Source organism: Papaver somniferum, chromosome 3, assembly GCF_003573695.1.
Source record: "Papaver somniferum cultivar HN1 chromosome 3, ASM357369v1, whole genome shotgun sequence".
NCBI classification, from domain to species: Eukaryota; Viridiplantae; Streptophyta; class Magnoliopsida; order Ranunculales; family Papaveraceae; genus Papaver; species Papaver somniferum.
In genome coordinates, this window is record NC_039360.1 from 9,357,282 (window position 1) to 9,382,445 (window position 25,164).

The 25,164-nt window shown below is 36.4% G+C and overlaps 1 protein-coding gene across 1 annotated transcript; it reads left to right on the forward strand.

Annotated features, from left to right (window-relative positions):
- Nucleotides 1-2,355: 2,355 nt before the first annotated feature.
- On the forward strand, nucleotides 2,356-3,180 carry LOC113360911 (major allergen Pru ar 1-like). Its single transcript, XM_026604335.1, has 2 exons — nucleotides 2,356-2,632; nucleotides 2,730-3,180. Exons 1-2 carry the CDS (start codon nucleotides 2,449-2,451, stop codon nucleotides 3,026-3,028), a joined length of 483 nt encoding a protein of 160 aa, XP_026460120.1. The 5' UTR covers nucleotides 2,356-2,448; the 3' UTR covers nucleotides 3,029-3,180.
- Nucleotides 3,181-25,164: the final 21,984 nt, after the last annotated feature.

Consider the following 25,164-nt stretch of genomic DNA (forward strand, 5'->3'; position numbering starts at 1 on the left):
TTATGATCGGTTCTACTAACTCACACATATTGGTAATCCAAAGATATGGAATGAATAACAATACCAATAAGCCTAGAGATTTCCCTTTCAATTCATAAAACAAGTTCATGAATGTAATTCCTTTAAACAAATGTAAACATTGTTTCCTAGGATGAAATCTTCACCTTTACCCATACACATAATCACAATAGCATTCATACAATTATGTCGATGTCTTATATACGAAGTTCAAAAGATAAACATTATACTTCGTATCCTAATTCCTTAACACTATGATCATGTGATCATGTCTTACACTAGAGTATAATCATTCACAGCTTCGCAGTTATGTTTCAATATAGCACGACTTGAGAGATACGTTAGGAATGAAACAGTTTAAGTCAAAATATTACTAACCTCAAGAGGAAGGATGATGTTGTCGTTGTATCTTGTTACTTCTTCACATTCTTCAAGTCTTCGAGTAATACTTGTATGTATCATAATCCTAGACTTTCTAGTCTAACCTATACGAAGTTGTCTCTAGTAAATAATCAAGCGACTCTTTAGATGAGTTTTCATTTACTAAATATGACAACCAAACTTGACATACCAACGCTTGGTGGGTTCAACCGAGCTATGCTCTAACATATGATCTTTCTCAGTCTCTTTGGTACCCTACTGCTCCCCAAACAACATATGGCTGCTCAGTTTGGAAGGGTATCACAAATCACATCTCCCATATCAAGATTTTCTCCCATATTCAGTTAGGCTATGGGCCTCCACTTCTTTTTGGATGGATGTTTGGATCAACAACTCCTGTTTTAAAGAGAGTTTCCCCTCTTTGTTTAGAATTGCTTCTAATAAGATGTGTTTAGTTGCAGATCGCATCAACATCAACTACAGTTTAAGTGAAGATTATACGAAGTAGAGTTTCCAGCACTCTTGGAAATGTTGGATACACTTACAGAGACTCCTCCTATCTTGACATCTGACGAATATTCTCGAAGTTGGAACCCTCCCCAACAGGTACATTCACTGTGAAAACTTGTTGTCAAGCCTACCTTTGCTCTCTCACCATAGGACCTCCAAACAGGATTCCCCATAAAAAGATTTGGCACCCACACATCCCACCAAAAATTTGCTTCCTTGTGTGGGCTATCGCTCATGAGAAAATCTTAACTCTTGACAACCTCCTACGTCGTGGTTATAGCCTCGCCAGTAAGTGCACCTTTGTTTTCAAGCTACGGAGTCTATCGATCATATGATGCTGACTTTGCCTTACTCAGTTCAATTATGGACAAAGATTTTACCTTCCTTTCATTATGCTCCTCTCTCAAGCAGAATCATGAAGTTTATCTCCAATTGGAATTCAAAAGGAATCAAAGGTGCAACAAAACTATTTTGAACTTATATCCCAACAACCATAATGTGGGAAATCTGGCGAGAACGAAATAGTTGTATATTCAAAGAAAAAAGAAAATATCCTTTTCAAGTTGCAATCCAAGTTAAAGCTAATCTCATCTCTTGGACTTCTACCTTCCACTACAAATTTTCTGAAGTGGTTTTTTCTTGGAAAGCTCTTTACCATTGAAGTGTGATTTTTTTAAAGTTCTCTTTTGGTCTCTCTTGCAGCTTTTTTTTTTGAGCTTGCTCTTCTTATTTTTTTAATTCTTTTGCTCTTCGATCAAAAATAAATAAATAAAAATGAATCGAATTGCTGGAATTAGGCCGTTAGAGAAGAAGATTTCTTAATGCACAGCGACACTATCAGGTTGTGTTCATTAGTTGTTCGCAGAAATGCATGAACATTTTCTTTTTGTTGGAAAAAGGAGATTTTTCCACCAGATGGAGATGGAGAAGGACTTAAGGATTAAAAATTTTAACTGTCAATGGTAGTCAACCAGTGGTCAAGGTGTTTGGCAAAATATAAAAGTCAGCTAACTATGTTTTAACAGTCTTCGATTAGTCCACGACCCTATCGCATCAATGGCATGTTTTACGACACATATCACCATAAACATACGACCCTTTTACAAAATATCTTTTTTTTAATTTGGCATACTTTTAGATAGATAGTGTCACTTTTACTAAAACGGAAGTAGTATTGTTGCAGTAACTTTCTTGTAAATGGCTATGAGGTCCGGGTGTCAAAACTCAACTGAGCTTGGGCTTAGTTTGTTATAACCACTTCCTCTAGAAACTGGCCCTACAATAGCTGCTAGGTAGTAGTAATTTCAAAGTCAAAGAACTCAAAAATCCTCAATAGTACTTGAATTATGCAGCAGCACCCTCAATTTGAATTTAGTGTTATAATCTTTGGAATTTTGTTTACTCAAAGCCACCATCTTGACCTATAAATACTCTCCTCCAATACACATAATCTTCACAAATTCATCATCTAAACTCAATAAATTTTAGACATCTCAAGTCCATTTTCTCAAGTTTTTGTTAAGAAAACCGACATACACAATGGCTTGTATCACCTTTGACGAGACTTTGGCTTGCCCCGTCTCCCCACACAGGATGTTCCATGCATTGTTTCTCGATGCTCACAATTTGATGCCTAAGATCATGCCTCAAGCCATCAAAAATGTGGAATTTCTTTCCGGTGATGGAGGACCAGGAAGTGTTCAACAAGTTAACTTCGCCGATGGTAAGTGATAATAAGTATTCGTTTATGATGCTCTCTTAATTTGATATTAGCATGTGTAGTTAAGTCTAATGTAATTTGTGTTTCATTGGAAATTCAGGAGGCCCAGCGAAGTACGTTAAGAACAGACTAGACTCGAAAGACAAAGACAACTTTGAATGCAAGTACACCGTAATTGGATGCGACGCGTTCGGTGACAAGGTCGACTATATCGTTAATGAGGTCAAATTCGAAGCTGCTCCTGGTGGAGGATCAATCTGTAAGACAAAAAGCACTTACCATCCGAAAGCTGGTGTTGTATTGAATGAAGAAGAGATCAAGGCCGGAAAAGAAAAATCGCAGGGTGTATACAAGTTTGTTGAGAATTACCTGGTTGAGAACCCTCATGTTTACGCTTAATGAGCGCCTATGCTATACTTAATAATGAAGGTCCGATAAACTTATGTGCCCAGCCAGCTAATCTGGTGTGTGTTTAAGGGTAATTTATATCACTTATATATGTAGTACTTTTACTAATGAATAAAATGGACGAAATGTTAAAGAGAGGCAAATGCAGCACCGCAGTAGATTAAAGCCAAATTGGAAGATGTCAACTGTAAAAAGCCACCTTAAATTATACAAAAAGGTTTCCAGAACCAGATTCCAATCACTTCGTAATAGCACCAGCTGAGTAGACGATACAAGGAGAAAACAGGCAAATATCGACATTCCAAATGAAACTTCCATGTGTCGACAGAAAACACCACATAGTTTTGAGCATCCATCGCGTGAGTTCCCTTTCTTTCCAATATACAATACTGCCCCAGCGGTTCCAGTAGCAGAAGCTAAAAGTGTCAACATTATCTGCACAAGAAAAAAAATTAATCTATCAATTAAGTTAACGAATACATGCAGTGTTAGTACATGATATAGAAAATGAAAGACCTACAGTATAGCAGAATAAGAGACTGAGAAAGACATGCTTCTTTCCGGTCTTCCCATACATTAGCTCGTATATGGCTGCGAAGAAAGTGTAAGCACAGACAACCCAAAGAACACAGCAGAGATACCTGCAAATAATTTATCAACTAAGTAATTTCTGTTGATGAACAAACCAAAAGCACTTACTTGTAAGCGGGATATTCGGCTGTTTTTGTCCCATAAGAGAAATCATCTGCTGTTTGTTTACTTGTATGTATAACAATTGCGGCGATAAGTGCCGTACAAACTAACAACTTCCTAAGCCATACACTTGCTACAAAACTGAGGTCCGCTACTAATAGCTGACATAGTTGATAAACTTCTTAATACTAGAACACCGCTGCAAAAAAACGAAACACCGAGACTGTAAAAGAAAATTTGGGTTAACCCGTGCCATAATAGCACAAAAATTTTGGAAAAATTATACTATAATTTTGAAAGGGCGTTTTTACGGAAACTTTACAATAATTACACCTCCGATTTTTTAATTTGTTTAGGCGTGCAGTTGAGGTGATGGTTTATTCCCTAAAATTCACATTGACCAAAATCAAAGGAATTTGAAGAAGTCGGGTTCCTATCTTATGTGCAGGGCTGAACATGGTTCCGGTTTTCCGCTAGAACCGGACCAAACCGAACCAATATGAAGAAACCGAATCGAGCCATTAGTTATTGGAGTGGTTTGGTTTAGAAATGTTAATAACCGAGAGTATTGGTTTGGTTTTAGTTTCAGTTCAAAACCGAACCGAGAACCAATGAAAAACCGATTGATTTTAGTATAATGAATATCAGCCACTAGATCTATCAAGCTTAATCTTCATCGTAGGTTTTGACTATAAAAGTTTAAGAGAAAAAACTGAACCCTAGAAACCAAACTCATTTATCTTTCTCCTCCTCCCCTCTACTGCGGCTACTCTCCACCTTTATCTTCGTCTTTCTTCGTTCTTCTTCTTCACAGATTCAAACCAACTCCATGATTCATAATAAATCATGATACTACACCGATAAACTCGTTATCTTTGTTATGTTTTAATTAGTTTTATTGTTTTGATTCTCTTAAATCAGCTGTTCTTGATGTGGGTCTATGAAATTGTCTGTTGATGATGGTGAACCCGTCAGCAAGGCAGATTCATGAGAAATTAGGGTTAGTAACGACAAAAGGAGATAGGGGTTCCTGTCGAAATTACATTTAAGAGCAAGTAAATGAAGAAATCAAGAAGAATCTATGATGGTTATGGAAGTTAGGGTTTGAGTCTGGTCTGAGATGAAATGGGGTTTGATGATAAGAGTTCTTACTGCTACGCAGAGAATAAATTGACGGGTGTTGATGCTTGTCGAGAACAACTGGGATGATATTGAGTTAGGGATTTGAACATTTGATGAATGGAGAAAGAATTGAAGCTTCTGGGATGGTCTGATAATGGAACTGATCTTGGTGGTACACAAAAAAAGTAGTTGATACGTGTGGTATTATATTGGGTTTCTGCAATTTTGGTCAGATTTCATGAATGTCTAGGTTTTTGGTGGAGAATTGACCATTTGGTCGATGCCGCCTCAGGAATGTAATGTTTTATTGTTCTATTTTAATTTCAGTCCTAATTTCCAATTCAACTCAACCAGCAACAAAATTTCTGGGGTTCTAATATAATGTTTTTCTTTTAAATACTTTTCTGTGTAATTTTGTTTCTGAAGTGTCATAATCGGTTTTAGCGAATAAAACCAAAACCAATTGGTAAAACTAAAACCGAAACCAATGGTTAATGACTCGGTTTTGGTTTGGAAAATTAGAAACCGATTGTATTGGTTTCGGTTTTGGTTTTGCCAGAAACCGAACCGAAGCCGACCATGAACATCCCTACTTATGTGTCCGTATAGAAACCACCTTGGGCTATAGGCACTCATCCTTACTTCCAAGTTGTGTTAAAGGCAGCTAGCTTAAATTCTAAGCTGCAAAATTCCAAGAGTTGGGAGTTAGGTCAAAATTTCCTGTTGACAAACGAAAAACACCACCTTCTTGTCTGTCTAGATTTTCTATTCCGCGGTAAACGCCATTTCGCGCAATCCACCTTAGTCTCCAGTAATAACGATGGCAAGCGAGGATTATTTTGGAGGTGGTGGTGGCTATTGGTTGGTTTGATTCAATTTTTTTTTTCTTTTTTTTTTTTTATTTGTGATGAACATGTTGATTTCAAGGTGATTTCATCTCTAATTCTCTTATTTTTTTCATCATTTTTTTTCATCTTTTCTATTTCTTGATTTAATTGTTTGTTTCTGTTGTTTTTTGCATGACTTGGAGGAGAAACGACGAATTCTCAAAATCATCTTGTTCGTCCAGATACAAATTTGATGGCGGCGGTAGCGGAGCTGGTGCTGCTGCTGCTGGTAGAAATTGCGTTTGCTGGCGGGGAAAGTGGTTGGTGCTGATGGTGTTGGCGGTGGTGCTGCTCTTAGTGGTGATACTGGTTGCGCGAGAGATGGTGGTGGTTAGGGATGTAAATTGGGCCAGGCCGGGCAGCCCAGCCCGTATTCTACTGTAGGCCAGGCCAGACCAGATAGGCCTCATAATCAGCTATCCAAAGAACCCATCAGGCCGGGTAGAAGCACTTATTTTGAGGTCCAAAACTTGCCCAAAGCCCATTTTATAAGCGGGCCAAACCAGGCAGGCCAAACAGGCTTCGGGTTTTTTGAGTTTTCAAAATTATGTAATAACTGATTTAACTTCTATTTATGATGTAGAGATTAAATGAACTATAGGTTAAAATAATCTTAAATAATTAATCTTCTAAATGTAAAATAGAAATGAAAATAATAATTTTAATCCAAAATATAACTAAAACAGATGACAAATTGCTTTAACATTAGAATAAAACCCTTAAAAATTTTAACAGATACCAGGCGGGGGATGTTCGGACAGGTACCAAGCCAGGCTATTAAATTTTTGGGAAAGCCCGAGCCCGCCCATTTAAACTAATCAGGCCAGGCCAGGCGGCCCGTGACAGGCTACAACAGGCTTTGGGCTCATACGGGTACAGTTAGGTTCAGGCGGGTACAGGCAGACCGAGTATTTTCGGGTATTATTTACACCACTAGTGGTGGTGGAGCGGCGGTGGCGGTGTTCGTTAATGTATGTGGCGGTGACGGTAGTTGTCTGGTGGTTGTGGTGAAGGTAATGGTGTGCCGGCAGTTAAACTGGTGGTTGTATTGAAGGTAGCGATGGTGGTGGCAGAGTTGGTGGAGCTAGTTGGTGGCGCTGGCGGCGGAACAGAGCTGATGATAATTGTGTTCTTTAATATATGGAAATTGTGTTTTACTTTTAATTTCCGTATCCATCTGCTCGTGGTAAAGGTGCTGGTGGTAGATGTGGCGGAAGTGATGATAGACTTGCAAGTGGTTGTTGAGGTGTTGCTGGGTGTACTGGTGGAGTTGCTGGGGATGGCAACGGTCGTGGTGGGTAAAGTCATGAAGAAATGGAACAGTGGGTGGCGGGGAAGAAATGTAACAGAGTGATCAGGACTTTCAAGGAAATGATTTTTAAGTATAAGGGTACTTGCGTCTTTTCAGCTCCCAAAGACTACCACCAAAACCAAATTCATTTGTGTTACTTTTCATTTGACAAAAAAGTGGCCATAAAAGGAACTCCCTCCCTACGGGTCCTTAGGACCCTCCGGTCGGTCGGCTCAATTACTGCAGAAGAATACCGAGATACAAGAAACGAGAAGAATCACGCAGGAAAATACTTATTAGCTCGTGATTAACATAAAGTGTGAGATAGTAAAAATACCTATTTATTTGTATATATAACAATAGAAATACGATTGATCGATGGTGCCAGTGTTTAGCGGTGAATTTTTTATCGAAGCAATATTAAGCGGTGATGTGTGTATTTATTAATACAGGTCAGTAATACAGACAAGCCCGTGTCATGTGTATATATTCGATATTAGCTGAGGAATAATGGGTTCACCGTTCAAGTTTCGAACCGTACCTATAGATTCTTGATTGTTTCATCAGCATCATTATAAGCAACAACGTCATCCCTGTCGTCCTCATCAACTCATCAACATAGGATGATATCCTCGTTGGAGAATTGGGTTAAACTAGAGGATGAAAAAACAGAAAAAGAATGGTGTATCTATGACTTCAAGGCTCTTTTGATTCTTTTAGAAAATAATTTGACCTTTACCAATAAATTTGGCGAGTACAAACGGTCTCTCGAATTATTCATTCAGGACTCAATCAAGCCCTAACACCGTAATCGAATTCAAGGATTGTACTTCCTTGACCCGACCAAGAATCACACTGTATAAGGTTCTGATGATGCTTTTTATAGAAGAAGAAAACAAATTGTTTTTGACAATTGTAATGAGAAGAATCCATCGCTATTTATAGAGGGTTTCATGCCTTTTGGAGATGTCGTTTCATCTTCAACATGCGCTATCAAAAGTCGCCATCCATTAATGGGAAGAGACGCGACTGTAGAAAATTCTGGAAAACCGAATTAGGTTTTGAAAATATTGAAAATATCCAACAATCCTTCGTCGTTGTTGTTAGAGCATGGCTCGGTTGAACCCACCAAGCGTTGGTATGTCAAGTTTGGTTGTCATATTTTAGTGAATCAAAACTCATGTTAAGAGTCGTTTGATTATGTACTAGAGTTAAACTTCGTATAGGTTAGCTTGAAAGTATTAGGATATGAGACATTACAAGTATTGCGAAGACTTGAAGATGTGAAGAAGCAAGGAGCTACAACGACAACAATCATCCTTCCACTTGAGGTTAGTGATATTTGACCTGAACTGTTTCATTCCTTAACGTATCTTTCAAGTCGTGCATATTGAAAACATAACTGCAAAGCATATTTGAACTCTAGATAGACATAGTATTTAAGGAATACAATACGAGGTATATTTCTTAACCATTAAACTTTGTAGATAAGATATCGCCATAATCATTTGAATGCTATTGTGGTTATGTATGGGTATGAGGTGAGGATTTCATCCTAGGGAACAATGTTTACATGTGTTCTAAGGAAGTAAGTTCATAAACTTTTTTTGTGAACCGAAAAGGAAATTTCCAGGTGTTATTTATTTTTTTATTCATTGCATATCTTATGAACAACCAATATGTGTGATAAAGTAGAACCTCTCACAACTTGTTGTGTTTTTGGTAGAACTATTCACAAAGGCCTGACTTTTGTATTGGTATAAATTTTATTAGTAAAACCAATCTTAAGTAATCACCTTGGTATGATCGTATTATGTCTGCCTTGGGGAAAGGGAACCGATCCTAGTATGGGAAAGGGGGAACCGATCCTTGTAACCGTGCAGTACATCAAGGGGAACCGATCCTTGTATGGGTTGCAGCAAGGTTTACAGCAGAAAGGGGAACCGATCCTGTGAACATGTGTAACACATATAAGTTAGATACCATATATATATGTGGGGAACCTATCCTAATACCTAGTCAACCCAATCTTTTGGGAAGCTAGTGTGATTATGCGTAGTACTCACATGGAGGTAGAACCGAAACTTGTTTTGGTAAAACCGTAACCCATGATTGTGATTGAATGTTGGTTTAATCAATCACATAGTTCTTGAAAGACAGATGAACCTATTCTAAACTTGTTTGGAAGTGTGGCAAATCGGTTTCAAGGTTGTAAGTGTGAAAGAGAACTTACAAATTTAAGATGTCGACAAACTTTGAACACGTGCTGAGAATGTTTATTTTTATAATTGTTCAAAGATATTCCTGAACGGCTAAGGGAAGAGAATCCCAGGATCGAAACATAAGTAAGTTAAGAATCTTTTAATTAAGGTTATTAATTTCATTTTGTAGGGAAATTCCAGAATTAGTAATGTGCATTTACTAATTATATTTTCTGAGAGATTTCGATCATTATTTGTGGACAGAGCATTTCCAGGAATTATGAAAAACGAATTTGTGCTTTAATGAATATCTTGAGAATATTTTCGGTTTTGGAAATTCCTTGGTGTCCAAACTTCCTTGTATATAAATACACGAAGTTTGCCTTTCTAGCAAACTAATCCTTCGTAACAACAGACTTCCTCTTTTGTCTTTGATACTGGTGTAGCCGCCTATCGGAGATGAGAGTAATCTAATTAGGTGAAATCTCTTACGGCCGCTCGTTTTAAAGTCTTTCATGTACCTGTTAATGAATGGGAGTGCCCATATTTTGTTATAGTGTAGTTAGCTTAACTGTAACGGGTGGTTGAGAAGTGACCACGTGGAAGGTTAGTAGTCGTTAGATATTTGAGAGAGAAACCTAGATATATAAGCTAGGGATGTTGTAATAAAACGTTTAAGCAATTATTAATCAAATTAGAACATTTGTTCTTCTTAGGTTGCGTTCCTTGTGAACCAGAAGGCTTAATTCTCACGAATAAAGAGAGGTTTATCCTCAATCTATCCACCCAACCTTGTCATTGTACTCAGGTACATGACAATTAGTATCTAGAGTTGTTTCGATTCTGCGAGTTTCTTCAATGGAGGTTGCAGATATGGACGAATTCTATCCAAAACCATTTACAGAAATTGAATTGTTATCTCAGAAAATTTATAGTTTGGGAAGATTTCAAGCTAGAGTAGCAGAGAAATTGGAAGAGGACCTTCTTCGACCCCCACACCCAGTAGAAGATTGGATAAGCTTCTTTTCAGAAGAAATTAAGGAAATATTGGCGATGGAGCGGAGGCTGTGTGATAAGAATTCGGCAGAAAGCCTTGGATTACTCCAGTCAGTGGTTCAACAATTGAAGACGATGAAGAAGTACATCGCCGACCAAATGGAACCAACTCCTGTTGATTCCTATCCAGTAAGTGATTTCACACTGAAATCTTCAATTTCGTCAACTGAAGAAGAAGATGAATCTGAAGACGAATCTCTTGATTGCAAGTTGCTTCCACCATTTTCCCTTGAAGAAGATGATGATTCAAAAATTATAAATTCAGATGAACAATTTTTTTCCCCTAATTGGAGTATTTTGATGGATACTTATCACATCAAAAACGTTCCAGGTAAAGATATCCTGAATCTCTACAAACCAACTGGTGAGCGTTCTTCTATTATTCTCAATTCTTCATGTAGCATTTTCGATCGCGGAAAAACATTGGAATATGTTAAGAGTTTTTCTGAATCTGTTGATAAATTCTGTTTTGATACTTCTTATGTGATCGTTCTTCATGGGTTGATTTTACATGATAAATTCAATGGGAATTTGGGTTGTGAGCTGATTACAAAGGATTTTTCAATTAATGGATTCACTTGTTCTTATTTGTGTAAACGAGGCTGCAATTGGTGGTGATAGGAAGTTGTTTGATAAAATGTCTGAGTGTAAAGTTATTAATTTCAGTGGTGTTGGAGTTGATTTCCGCTTGCAACTCATAATGGATAGAGTATTTGATCGTGGGAAAGAACTTCTGGGAAGGTATTCTAAATTTTTTCTGGTTTTGAAATTGTTGGATGGGTACTATATGAAACTTGTTCAAGAGATGCTTAATGAACATGGGTACTGGTTAGACTCAAGCGGGGACGCTAATTATTTTCTCTTACATCTTAAACTGGGTAAGGTGAGTTACAAGTTCATGGTAGATGAATGTCTCATAATATTCATGAATTCTGCTCGCTGGATATACGATCGTAGCAAGGTGTTAGATAGTGCTAAAGAGTATTCTTCTTTATATTTTGCTGATACTTATGAATTTTGTGTTGATACAATTACTTATTGGGTGACTGTTCTTATTGGGTCTTTGATGGGTTTATATGATGATGATTCTCAACGTAGTGGTTATGTTTTGATTTTCATAGCCTTACTTGGCTCCAGTATACTGCTACAACTTAAGAGTTGTTGGTTTACGAAGAGGAAAGAGAAAAGAGATCGTTGTTACTGCTGCGAGGGTTTCACTTTATGGTTTAAATGTATACAGCCACATACATTCAGTACTTCCTCTATCTTATATAATGGGTTCTGTCAAATAAATCTAAATACTTCTGCTCATCGCTTGTTAAAAGAATGGGGTGGTAGTGGTACGCTGTACTTTGAAATGTCAAGGGGAAATAAACTTGTGCTTCAGATTATTTCGAGAAGGCACATGCCTTGATGTACTCAGTACCTTACATCTAGTTTCCATCGCGTGATGAGTGTATTTTTCTTTCTCTTATTGGCGAGAGTGTTGTGCATTAAGAAGGCTTGTCAATGTTCAGTTCAAGTGCTTGAATGGAAGGGAGCAGAAAATTATTTTTTACAGCCAACATGTGAACTGCTGGAGGCAATTTTAGCTCAATTTCTGTTTCCATTACCTACTTCTGCAGGGTTTTTTAGGGTGGAATTGTTCAGGGTTATCATTGATAGACAAGCAGGTGATATTCTCCTGATTCTTTTGCAAGAGCTTCGCACTCTGTTATCTCTTCAGCACTCTCCATTGCTCACATCTGCAACTTATGGCAGAATTATGATTCAAGAGGGAGTTAAGCAGTTCATTTTGAGTTCTCTGCACACATCTTCTTGTTCTTGTGAGTTCAACATTTCCGGAAAGGGGTTATATGTGCATTACTTCTTACATGCATTTAAAATCTGTAGCAGTTACACGACGCCAGTGGGTATTATAATGGGAACTCAGATCTTAGTCGAGGTATTACGAATTCTAAAAATACTGTTGTGGGTAGGCTACTTGAGGTGGAAATTTCGATTGGTTACATCTTGTTTGTGGAGTATAACAAGTGGTGTTGTTTTCACTTGGGTTTTTACTGAGCTACTAGAAGAATCTAGCTACATGGTGGGTGGCATGGATTATTGTTTTGGATGGCAGAGTTTCTTGTGATGGTACTAGATCTGCTTGTTCGGATTGATGCTCGTGGTGTGCTGAAATTGAAAGATCAAGGATAGAGAAATCAACCTTGGTTGATCTTAGTCGTGGTATTTCAGATTCTTAAAATATTGTCGTCAGTAGGATCCTTGAGGTGGAAGTTCAGATTGGTTCCACCTGCGTGGTGTAGTGTGCGAAACGTTAACTGGGTTGATAAAAATTTCATCTCAGTGTTGTGTTCAGGGATTAAGTGGGATACTGCATCCTGGAATTTAGTTGAGGTCCTACAAGATTATGAAGTCTAGAAGGCACAAGAAGGATTCGATAGACTACATGGTAGTATTTGGTGCATTTTTAGTAGAAGTGCAGATTTCTTACGTTTGTGGATTCCAACTACAATCTATCATGGGTTCTTTAAAGTGCAGCTTTGATCTTCTTCTTATCATGTGCTGCTGCCCTTGGATGCTTGCGTGTCTCCCAATTCTGCTTGTTGTCGAATGTTGTTTGATCGAGTTGGGGCTCTCCTCGAGATGAACACTTGAAGCACATTCTGATACTAATCTCGACTGTAACTGATGAGAATTCCTAACAGACTTGGATTTTTGATGAGCGGGTCCCAAGTTCATTCCACACTGAAGTTTTCAAGCACCTAAAGGTTCATTCTAGTTTTACTTCCATGTGTTTTGTTCCTTGTCAATTTATTGAAGCTACACAAGTGACAGGACAACTACATTTTCCCCTAATATAAAAAGTCAAGACTAATGCAAGTGGTGCTTCTATTGGTGCCTCCCCAACAAAGAGTTATGAAGACAAGGGGCCAGATTACCTTGGGGGAAGAAATACTCAGGAGTCAACTTTACAGCTTCATTTTGAGTGTGTAATCACAACTTTGGGAATCACATGTAGTCTACAAAGACGGCAGTCGAACACTAGGCTTGGTATGAAGGTGTTTATGGACTTCACATTGGATTTCAGTAGCATTATGAGTTATGGTCTTCTGATGCGTGCCTTTCCAACCGTCGATCTGATTCTTTTCACTTCCATCCTTGAGGACAAGGATGTTTTCAAGGGGAGTGGAATGTCATGTACCTGTTAATGAATGTGAGTGCACGTATTTTGTTATAGTATGTAGTTAGCTTAACTATAACGAGTGGTTGAGAAGTGACCACGTGGAAGGTTAGTAGTCGTTAGATATTTGAGAGAGAAACCTAGGTATATAATCTAGGGATGTTGTAGTGAAACGTTTAAGCAATTATTAATCAAATTAGAACATTTGTTCTTCTCAGGCTGCGTTCCTTGTGAACCAGAAGTCTTGATTCTCACGAATCAAGAGAGGTTTATCCTCAATCTATCCACCCAACCTTGTCATTGTACTCAGGTACATGACAAAGCTTCTTTGGGATTGAAAAGCTCTAGCGCAACCCGTTGGTGGGAAACTAGATAATTGCGGTTTATCTTTGTTTTCGATTGATTTGATTGACTAATGGTGGTTCAAATATGATTGCACGTAGTTTGTTTATTCTTGAGAATCTTCTCTTCTGATATAAGATTCACTCAAACTAGTTCATAGTTTCGACAGGGATCTTTAGACTGTTGTTAGTTCTAAAGACGATCTTGTGATAATCCATTGTTAACAGACTCCGTTCTGTGCATGATTGATCACAAGAGATTCAAGTGATTGTGTGCAGGTTTTTATTGAAGATTTAAGAAGATTTGAAGACAAAGAAGATATTGAAGATCTGACTTGGGTTTTATAATCTTTGGTGTGCACAATACTTGTTTCGGTAAAATAGGATCCAATTAATAACCAGTTTTTCCTTGTGGTAGATTGGATTGATAAATTGAGTAGATCGGCATCAACACGGTTCTCCGGATTAAAGGTGTTGTTGGCTTAATCTTAAACGATTACCTTAGGATGATTAAACATACGCTAGATCTAGACCCGACGAAGGAGTTTATGTTGAGATAAACGGAAGAGCCTTTGTCCGACTCATATCACTTGGATGAATAGAGTTGATACCAAACAGATTTCTTGTTCCTTTACTGTTTGGAATATGAACCAAAGGGATTGTTCCAAGTACGTGACTTATTCAAAAGTTGGAGGCGTGGGAATACAGACGGAACTAAGTGAACTATAGGGTTAGTTACTTGGTCTCAACTATACGAAGTTAGGTGTAATTTTGTGTAGCGAATTAATCTTGAGAGTATTCAATTCTGGACTAGGTCCCGGGATTTTTCTGCATTTGCGGTTTCCTCGTTAACAAAATCTTGTTGTGTCATTTACTTTTATTTTCCGCATTATAATTGTTTTATTGTAATTAAATTAAATTACACAAACATTAATTCCTATTTACTTGATATGCAATCCTATTGTGTTTGGTTAAGTCCGAACCTTTGTATCAAGTAAACATACTTCGTTGTTGTATTGTATTGATCTCGTATCCATAAACGATCGGACGATGTGTGAACCGATTAGTTGTATTGTCTCGTCTCAGTCCATAGACAATTAATCACTTTCGGAGAAAGGACTTATAGGTAGGAAAATATTTAGCTAGAGGTATATTTGGGTACCCCTCGCCTTTTCAGTTGTCATAACAAAAAATCTTTGTACAATCGTTATGTATATCGGAGACACCCAGAATATGAATGCGATAGGCCTGGAACAACTGACCAGCCTCTCTCTTAATTGTGCAAAGCCTTTAATATGGAGTCTCACAATTCCTTCATGTGCTAAGAGCATCTCCAATGCTAATAATGAAGGTCTTAAAAAGTCATGATATATAGGATTTAACATTTTCTAACGAAAAGTAATCTCTAAGGTGAAGGTTAATAAAAGATGATGACATGACTGTCATCTCATAAAAAAGGGTAAACCAGAGAGTCATATCTTCACTTTTTCTATGACCCCAACTATAATAACACATTAACTAGTAAGTTAAAAAGAAATAAAAAAAACTTGCCATAACATTCATAGTTAGGCATGTGAGGAGAGAGAAGTTGTGAGATTGTTTTTCTATCATATAGAGATTCACCCATCTCAAATTTATCACTGGTATCACTCATTTTGATTGAGTGAATCAAAACCTAGGGATTTCACAAATATCACAAAAGTTTTTCTTTTCTTCTCCTCTGCACTTTTTCTTTTTAACTCTAAAATCTAATTTTGTTTTGTTTTAGAGTAAATATAAGTGAAGCTTGATTATCAACACTAAACTAGATCATCAAAACTAAACTAGATTATCAACACTAAACTATATAAGGGTTAATTAGTCATATCAATTTTTTGATAAGGGGCACTTGAAATTACCATGTAATGACCATTTTTTCCCTATTATATCATCCCTCTAATGATTTCTTGAGCCTCTATAGCAGGTTACTTTTTTTTTTTTAAATAAGAGACTTTCATTCAACGTCTTCTTCAGTTTTTTTTTCTTTTGATAGCTTGGTACCGTGTTCCCTAGACTATTCATAAATCTCATTCATTTAGGAACTTTAACAATTATAAGGGTTCGAACTCTAACCTCCACGATGAGAGAGAGCATGAGAACTATCGGACCATCAAGCTTGATAGCTTTCTGAAAATTATGTCTATGTGAGTTCCAGTTTGACTATGACTACAGGTGGTTTTAGTGTGGATATCTCCCTCCCTCATCAAGATCCACTACCCACTCCGTACCACGCACCAGTTCCTCTAGCATATGTGGCGGATATAGATGCCACTGAGAGCAAGTCAATCCTTAATTATCTCATACATGTGACCACCACGACCACAACCACGAGCAATCACAAAACGACGGACACCCACAGTGAAACGGACACAAATACCACGACGACGGCGCAAACTTATTCCATGGCAGCCACTCGGCTTGATGCCACGTTTTTCGTCTAATTTGTCACAGTAGTTATTATTACTTATATAATAAAAATCATGTTTATTATTTCTAATATGAATTCTCATGAATTTTTATCGGCAGTGCTATTCTCCTCTCTGACGAGGTACCAGTTCCACGTGGCACCTATCTTCACAAAACTGCTTAAACACGTCGTACAAGACCAAAACTCTAATAGCCACGTGAACTCTTTTTCTATCTTCCATTTTCTTTTTGCTCCCTCAACATCTTTTCTAGGCTTCTGTTAAATCATTTCCCAAATAAAAATGGTAGAAATTAAAAATTTTGGTAATTAAAATCCATCTTTGTCTTTGTGATCTTCAAAGCTCTAATTGATTTCAAAAAAAAATAATAATAATAAAAATAGATCTAAACATTTACATTGTTTGATTCAGGAAAACATGATTATTCAAGGTCTATTTCACGATATGATTAGAGAAAATCAAATAGGGTTTCTGGATTGATCTAAATAAGGTAACAACATAACAAGAATAATACAAATTCATTTGATGTTGAAGAATTATAATCAAGATCATGAATAAGTTTAATAAGATCATGTTTTGGTGATGTGTGATTTGAGCAATAATTTGATTTTGGTGTTGGATCTTGTGTTTATTTCACCTGTTGGCTTCAGTTTTGACTGAATTTTTTTTCTTTTAATTGGATTAAAAGAGGAATCATACAGCAGAGAAGTAGACAAATGAATAACATTTCCGAATTTTTATTAGGAATTTTCGTATAATAACCATGAAAGTAATTGTTTAATAGGATTTTTTTAGTATAGATGACTTTTATATATTTCTATTGTTATCACTTTTGCAAACTTATTATTTATAAACAAACCATGTTAGGATTAGGATATGTTTGCAATTGAACTTATTCTTTGAACTAAAAATTTCAAGGAAAATATTATACTTGAATTTTTTTTATTTATGTATGGAAGAAAAATGTATAAAACTGATCTTGTTGCCCTAATATAGGTACTTCACATTCCAATAAAGAGACTTTACGTGAATTCTTAGTGATTAAAAAATAGGTTATGGGGTGTCTTTAATGTAATAGCAAATGTATAAATTACCCTCCATCTAAAAAAATTTAAAAGACTAAAATCAAAACCTGATTCTTATTCAAAAATCTGCTCTCCTTCTTCATCAACCATGTATCCCTCCTTCTTTTTTTCTATTCGACGAACCTAAATACGGTTCTCTGAGCACATGTTCTTCTCCTCTTCTTCTCCCCAAACTGAATTATCGTGTTTGAAATTAATTTGTTGAAATCAGGGTAAAAATTAGGTTGCAGATTTCCTAAACGTATTTTCTGAAGTTGTTACGGTTAGGAAACTAAGAAATTCCTAACCGTAAACCAAAATAAAATAATAATAATAATTTGTGATTCCCAGAATCCCTACTCCCGTTACTCGCAACATTAGGTGGCATACACCTAGGATAGAGTTTTAATTGATTGTAAAAATATCTCCTAAATAGATGTTACGGTAAGTGAGAGAATTTACCATTAAGTTTCTATCAATTTTTTGAGCCGTCGATTAAAATTAACGGTTCAGATACAAAATATGGATATCTAAATGAATCCTTGCAAATTTTTGAAGTTCATTATTGGTAGACTGAATTAATAAAGCTACTGCTTGTAAGTTTATGTTCAGTACCGAGCAACAATTTTTTTCTATTAGTCCTCCATGGGCTCTGGTTGGCGCAAGAGGAATGGAAGTTGTCCACCCCTAGAGCAGTGGTTCAGTTGCTTGTCTATTCTGCAGAAACTGCAGGCCATGAACACCGTTGATGTAGCCCCTTAAAGAAATTTAACTTGATAACGATAAACTAGTCATGTTTTGATTAATTTTGAGGTTCTCCCTTTCCTAAACTGGTACGCTTTGATTAGTTTTGAGATTCTCATTTTCCTATAGGATGGTCATACATTAATGCACTTTGATTAAAAAGTAGTCGCAATCCGTTAACAAGCATCCATGTTTGTTTTCAGTTATATGATTAGATTATTTAAGCTTTAAACCAACATGCCAAAACACCAAAATTTTCTAGTGAGGAATCAGTTTAAGATCCTCTACGACTAGCTACCGGGTACAGCTGAATCAAACAAATAAATAAAGATGAAGTAAAACTTAACTGAATGACATTATTCGACATCTCTCTAGCCTCCGAGCATATTTATTATCGTTGTTCTTGTTTGAGTATAGGTACTATCAGAGTCTGTCATACTGACACTTATTCATCTCGCATATTACCAGTGGCGGAACTGGAAATTAGGTATGGAGTGGGCTTGACCATCTCGACGTACGACCAACAATGTTCAACAATATCATTTCGTATTTGTTTGTCTTGTAAGTGCAATCCATTATAAGAACTTCATGGAATGATTGAGCCAATTGAACACTCTTCGGATGGGCAATGAAGAGATGAGTTATTTCTTCTTCCGGACCTATCTTCTTTTGAACCGCGTAGCCTTTCTCTTGAGCCAAAAAAAAGTAATTGTTGCATTACTTTTCTAAGCTTCCATTCATGCCTTTTAATCGTCTCAATTGCATTGTAAATGGTGTACAAAGATGATACGTTACCCGGGTTATCTTGCTTTAATAAGCGAAGCATTGTGGAAGGTGGAATACACAATTTCCTATACTCGGCTATTTTTTCCATTTCTCGAGGAGTGAGCCTTGCGGCCATTGCATGCCCTTCAAGATCATCCGGACGAGGATGGTTATGACGACCTACCACCTTATCCATAGCTAGAAACCATTTCGTCGTTAATTTGCTCTTGCTAAATACTAGCTTGAATGGACATTTGATTTTCTTTGAGCACGTTGTGTTCTTCCTCGTCGTCTTTCCTTTATACTCATAACCCTTCCTCTTGTGACTAACATCGGGATCTCCACTTCTCTCACAAACCATTTCAAAACGAGTGTTGCTTTCTTTTCCATTCAAAACCAAGACGCAATTGACTCTCTTGGCATGTTCTCTAGCCCAATTCTTCGCATCAATAGGTAAGTCAAATACCAACTCATTCGCATAGTGAGTAGATGTATCTTCGAACAACATACCAATCGGAGAAGGTTGATCATGCATTGGTATAGGTTGTGATTCCATCTACAAGAAATGTAACAACATCAATGCAATCACAAATAAGTTCGGTCACATAATAATTTTATCGGGGAAACCGAACTCATTGTTCGGTTGGTTAAGCAAGTTGCAAAGCAACTGAACAAATAAAAGGAACCGAGTTCGGTAACATGTGAATTTATCGCAACAACCGAACTAATAAAAGGAACAGGGTTCGGTTACTTTGTATTTTATGTAGATAACCGAACTAGACCCTGGAACTTCAGATTTTTTTTGTTTGTTAAGTTCGATTGGTTATGCTGTTAGGTTCAAGTTTGCGAAACAACCGAACTTATTAAACATAGTTCGGTTAGATAGTTGGTACATGCCGTTTGCGAACCAACCGAACTGTATACACTTGGTTAAACTTTATTTTTACGTAAAGTTCGGTTAGTTGCGAACCAACCGAACATATCACTGCATCTCAGAACTTCCATTAATGTGGAGTTCGGTAACCTGCGTGTTTGGATAAAGTAACCGAACTACATCTTCAAATGAGTTCGGTTACTTATTCATCTCACAAGGCAACCGAACTACACCTTCAAAACAGTTCGGTTACATGTTCTTCATATAAATTAACCGAACTGTGCAAAATCCAGTTCAAAAATTTACATTTTTGGGGAAGTTTTTACCAATTCAACATACATTATCTAAGTTTGGAGCATACCTGTTCACCCAAATACTCTTCCTCCGGTTGTGGTTGATAAAATCCATCATTTTCATCTTGAGTTTCATTTTGGGGAAGAATACAATCACCATCTAAGAAATAAGCCAAATCCGGATCATTTTGAAGATTAACAAATATTCTAGGAGAGGATGGAGATGAAGAATCAGATGAGTTTTCATCACTTGAATATTCAAAGGGGGTGAATTGGAAAAAACTTTTATTTTCCATGTTTTTCTCCTTCATCTTCTCTAACTCTACTCTCACAATAATTCTACTCAACTAATAATAAACCCATCTTTTAATTTAATCTCACTAATTGTTTTTAATTAAATCATTTCACTAATCATAACCTAAATTAATTAAGAGGGTAGATTAGGTATTAAATAAATAACTAGATATGGGGTGACCTAGAATTACTTCTAATGTCTTTACCCAAAATAAAACCGTGGTCCCCCAAAAAAACCATGGTCCCCAAAAAATCGTTCTAAAATTGGTACACGTAATATGGCCCAACTCGAAATAGGCTGTAAAATAAATAGTGTTTTTGGCTTGTTGGGCTTGCTTCAGCCAACCCTAGTCTTCACGTAGTTTCGCCCCTACATATTACTCCCTCCGTCCTAAATTATTAGTCCGCTTTGACTAAGTCAAGATATTAAGGAGACCGGATACAAAATTACCCCTATTAAATGCTATGTTATTACCAAAATTAAAAAGAGTGTATGCATTATGGAGTATGTAATAAAATACATATTTGGTAATTTAGTTATTCATAGAAATGTTTATATAGAAGATAAAAATAAAAACTTTTATGCGATTAATTTAATAGATTTGTTTCCTATTAAGGAAGATATCATTTAAGATTTTAGATTGGTTATATTTAAAAATAATTTTATAATATAAAAAAATAAAGGGTATATTTGTGAATTTGACTAAAATATATGACTATAACCAGAAGCTGGCCAGTATTTTAGGACAGACGAAAATAGAATAGAGGACAGAAATTTTGGGACAGAGGGAGTACTAACTAATTCAAAAACAAAAATAAAAAATCTGTCACGGCAAAAGATTGGGTTAATGCATATTGAATACGAGCCATTATTGTCATTCTGGACGTAAGAGCTTCGTTGAAGAGTTGATCGACATCAAATTGAACATCCGACATCTTGGAAAAGAACCATAATATCAACCTTGTTGCCACCTACCACTCCAACGTATTTTTTTGTTGGAAAACCATTTATAAAATACTTCGTCTGTCCTAAAATTTTTGTCCTCTATTCTATTTTCGTCTCTTCTAAAATACTGTCCAGCTTATGTTTATAGTCATATTTTTTAGTCAAACTCTCAAATATATCCTTCAAATTTTTATAATTATAAAATTATTTTAAACATCATCAATCTAAATATTAAATGATATCTTCCTCAATAGGAAACAAATCTACTAAATCAATCCATAAAGATTTTTATTTTTATCTTCTATTTAAACATTTCTATAAATATTATAATTACCAATGTATTTTTCTTACATACTCCATATATTCCTTTTAATTTTAGTAATAATATATCATTCAGTAGGGATAGTTTTGTAAACTCCTCCGGTCTCCTTAATATCTTGACTTAGTCAAAGCGGACTAATAATTTAGGACGGAGGGAGTATTATTTTTAAAGTTTTAATAAAAATAAAGGATAACATGAAACTAGTTGGAAGCCTAACAAGCTAAGCTCCAACGACGTACTACTACATTAATCGAACAGGTTGCTGTGCTAGCCTACCAACGAGCCTCATGGGTAACCTAGCCAAAGAAGCCGAAGCGGATGGGGGCTGAGATTATATCACAAGGGGGGCAAACTAACTCTACATTCCATGTTAATTTCTGCAATATTACGCCATTGGGGGCTCGATCCCGTGACTTCCTGGAACGCATGAAACTTTGGGGAATGAGGATGACCAGCTGAGCTAGGTGCCAGTTCTTGTAGAAATTATAATTTATTTTTTCTTTTATGAATGAAAAACTTATTAGTCCCACATCGTGGAGTTTCAACTTTTTAGTTGTTTATAAATTTTTTAGTCCCACATTCATCTTCTTAAGTGGTATTATTCCATTATATAAAGAAATTCACTACTTTTGTAAAATTTATGGGAAAGGGGATTCTCTATTTTTTAGAGAGACCCCAAAGGGAAAATATTTTATAGTGATTTCTTTAATGTTCGCCATTTTCCTTAACGGTTTTTTCGGAGTTGCCAAGCTCAAGTTGAGTATCTATTACATACGCTAGTAGTATGTGTAGTAGGGTGTTTTATCCTGGAGATATCCGTTCAGTGAGGGCTATAGCATCACTCTTGAGTATAGTCGGGCGCTAATGTCTTAAGGATAGCGTGTTGAACACGTGACTCACTTTGTTTTTCAAAGTTTTGCCTTGTTGATGTTGTGGAGATATGGGAAGCTCGCTCGTTTCGTCAAATCGATCACTTGCATTACAAATTAGCTAAGTACCAATAACTTTTTCTTATTTGATTTTTTCCTTTCTTTTTTGATTATTGTACCCAACAATCTTAAGACATTAGAATTTGTAATAATCATCGATGTTAATTGTGAAGTGAAAAACAAAAAAAAAAACGAATTTTTGGTCAGCTGTAGAGTTTCAAATTTATCTCTTAACCTAGAAGGAATTTCGATGAACCCTTTTGAATTAATGTATTATACATCTTGATAGTTACCCACATAAAATCTCGGAATTTTTGGAGTTGTAAAAATATTTTTTTGATATTTTACAAAATAGAGAAACGTTTCTGAAAAATTCTGACGAGCAGAAATTTGTTGTTAACTAAAGTAGTTTTTATGGGGTAACCATGAGTTTTTTTTATATGGTGATTCAAACGAAGTTTGTATATCTATATGTTATCTTCAAAACTCATATTTTATTTTCCGATTCGGAACTAAGGTTTGTGAGATGTGGTGTATTAGGTGATTGGAAAATTACCGTGTCCGTGGTCAAAGTATAAATGAAGACTATGACATGAAATTGGAAAGGGACATGGATACCAGGAGCCTTTGGATGAACACAAGTCTGCCAAAGCTGAAAAAGGCGATAACATCAAACAACTCTAAGGGTAGTCTTCATAAGAAAGGTATGTTTCGTAAAACTGAATCCGACATTACTTTAATTAAGGGTGATTGTTATGTTTGTAAAATTCCTGGCCACGTGGCAGTAAATTGTAGACAACATAAGAATCTTAATACATAGAAAGTTAATTCTAATTTAGTTGAAACAAACTAGAACATGTCCAATGGCATGATATCGGAAGTTATTTTAATAACCAATGTGAGAGACCAGTAGGTGGAATCTGGAGACACCAAGCATGTTTTTGAAACAGAGACATGTTCACCTTCTATCAGAGGATAAGGGATGTCGAGAAACTCTTTTTGAGCAACTCATCTGCAACAGAGGTTGCATAAAAGGAAAAGGTCGAGCAGAATCTCATATCTGTAATACTCTAACATTGAATGAAATTTTCATGTTCCGAGCATATGCAAGAATCTTGTATCTTGTTCTGTTGTAGATGGTAAAAGATTTAAGATTTGAATTGAATCTGGAAAACTTTTTGTAACTAGGAAGTGATTTTTTAAGAAAGAGTTGTAGGACTTTGGGTCTGTTTTAGTAGTTTTAATGCGGTAAATAAGAGTTCGTTGCTCGGACTTGTAAAGATTTAAAAATAAAGATATATACAGAAAATATGTCACAAGATCAAGAGGAACCAGGACTCAGGATTCCAATGTGTTTCATATTCAAGTGGCTCAGAAAATAATCCTAGGCGATTATAGCTCAAAATAAAACAAATATTAACTCTATCTTTGTCAAATTAGATTTCAGAAAATATTACTTGTATATTATAAGCATGGCACATCAAGAATCCCTAGGACTAAGCATGTTCCATCAAACAAAATCACAAGTAATTAATTTAAATCATAAATCAATTAAAATCGGTGCAAAAAGTGAATTAAGAATTATTTAAATAACCACATGGCTGAAAAACAGCTTCCTCCATCATCCCAGTATTGGGGTTTAGCTACTCATAATAATCATGATCTCAAAATACATACTTGATGCTCAAAATATGATTAAAAGAGTGAAAAATATAAAACAGTGAAGCTACGACCCTCTATAAGCGTCCAGAGAAGAACGATACTAGGGAACTGCAGTAAAGTAACGATACTCCGCTGCTGTTGTTGATGTTGCGGAAAATAAGACTGCTCTGTGCAGTCTGTTCTTCGTGATCTTCAAGGTCCTCTAATGGCAGCAGCAGCAGCAGGCGGGAATTGCTGCTAATCCTTCTTCTTCGCTCCTCTGCATACCAAACCTTCCCCAAACTCTTGATAAAGCTTCTCTGAACTCCCACATGACTTTTTATACTCGACGGGCCCAAAAATCCCTTGGTTTAATCCCGAATATCTTATATTATTCTTCACGGCCTCGTCCGTTATTTCTTTCCCCGTGGACTCTGATTTCTCTTTAATAGCCGATATTTGGTTTTTAATAACTTTCCAAACTTTGTTAAGATAGGATAGAAGCAAATCTTATGATATCTTCTGCTGATTAATCACCATATCTTCGAAATATGTTCACGCTCCTGCTGTTGACGCTGTTTTCCTCCAACAGATTATCCAGCCCATTTTGATTAGTTAAACTGCCCAAACTAACTTTGTTTGATCAATACAAGTCCAGCCCAATCATTTACAGCGATTGAATCTCGTTAAAACAGCCCGAGAATTCAACTCCAAAATCTGCAGCGTCTGCATTAAGTATTCCCGCCAAAACCAAATTCAAACAAAGAAGATGACCTCCCCCTATCCAGTTCAGGGGTGCGAATAGAAAGTGGTCACCCCTTATCAAGTGGGTGCCCCTTATCCAAAGTAGAGATTCCGAATAACAAATGTCCTCCGGGGATGCTCTGCATTATTTTTCGAGCCGATTTTTCCAAAATTATTTATTTCCAAAAAAATACCTACAAACACACAAGACACCATAATAAGGACGAAAACGAGTACTAACAAAATACACAAAAGAGATGAAAATAGA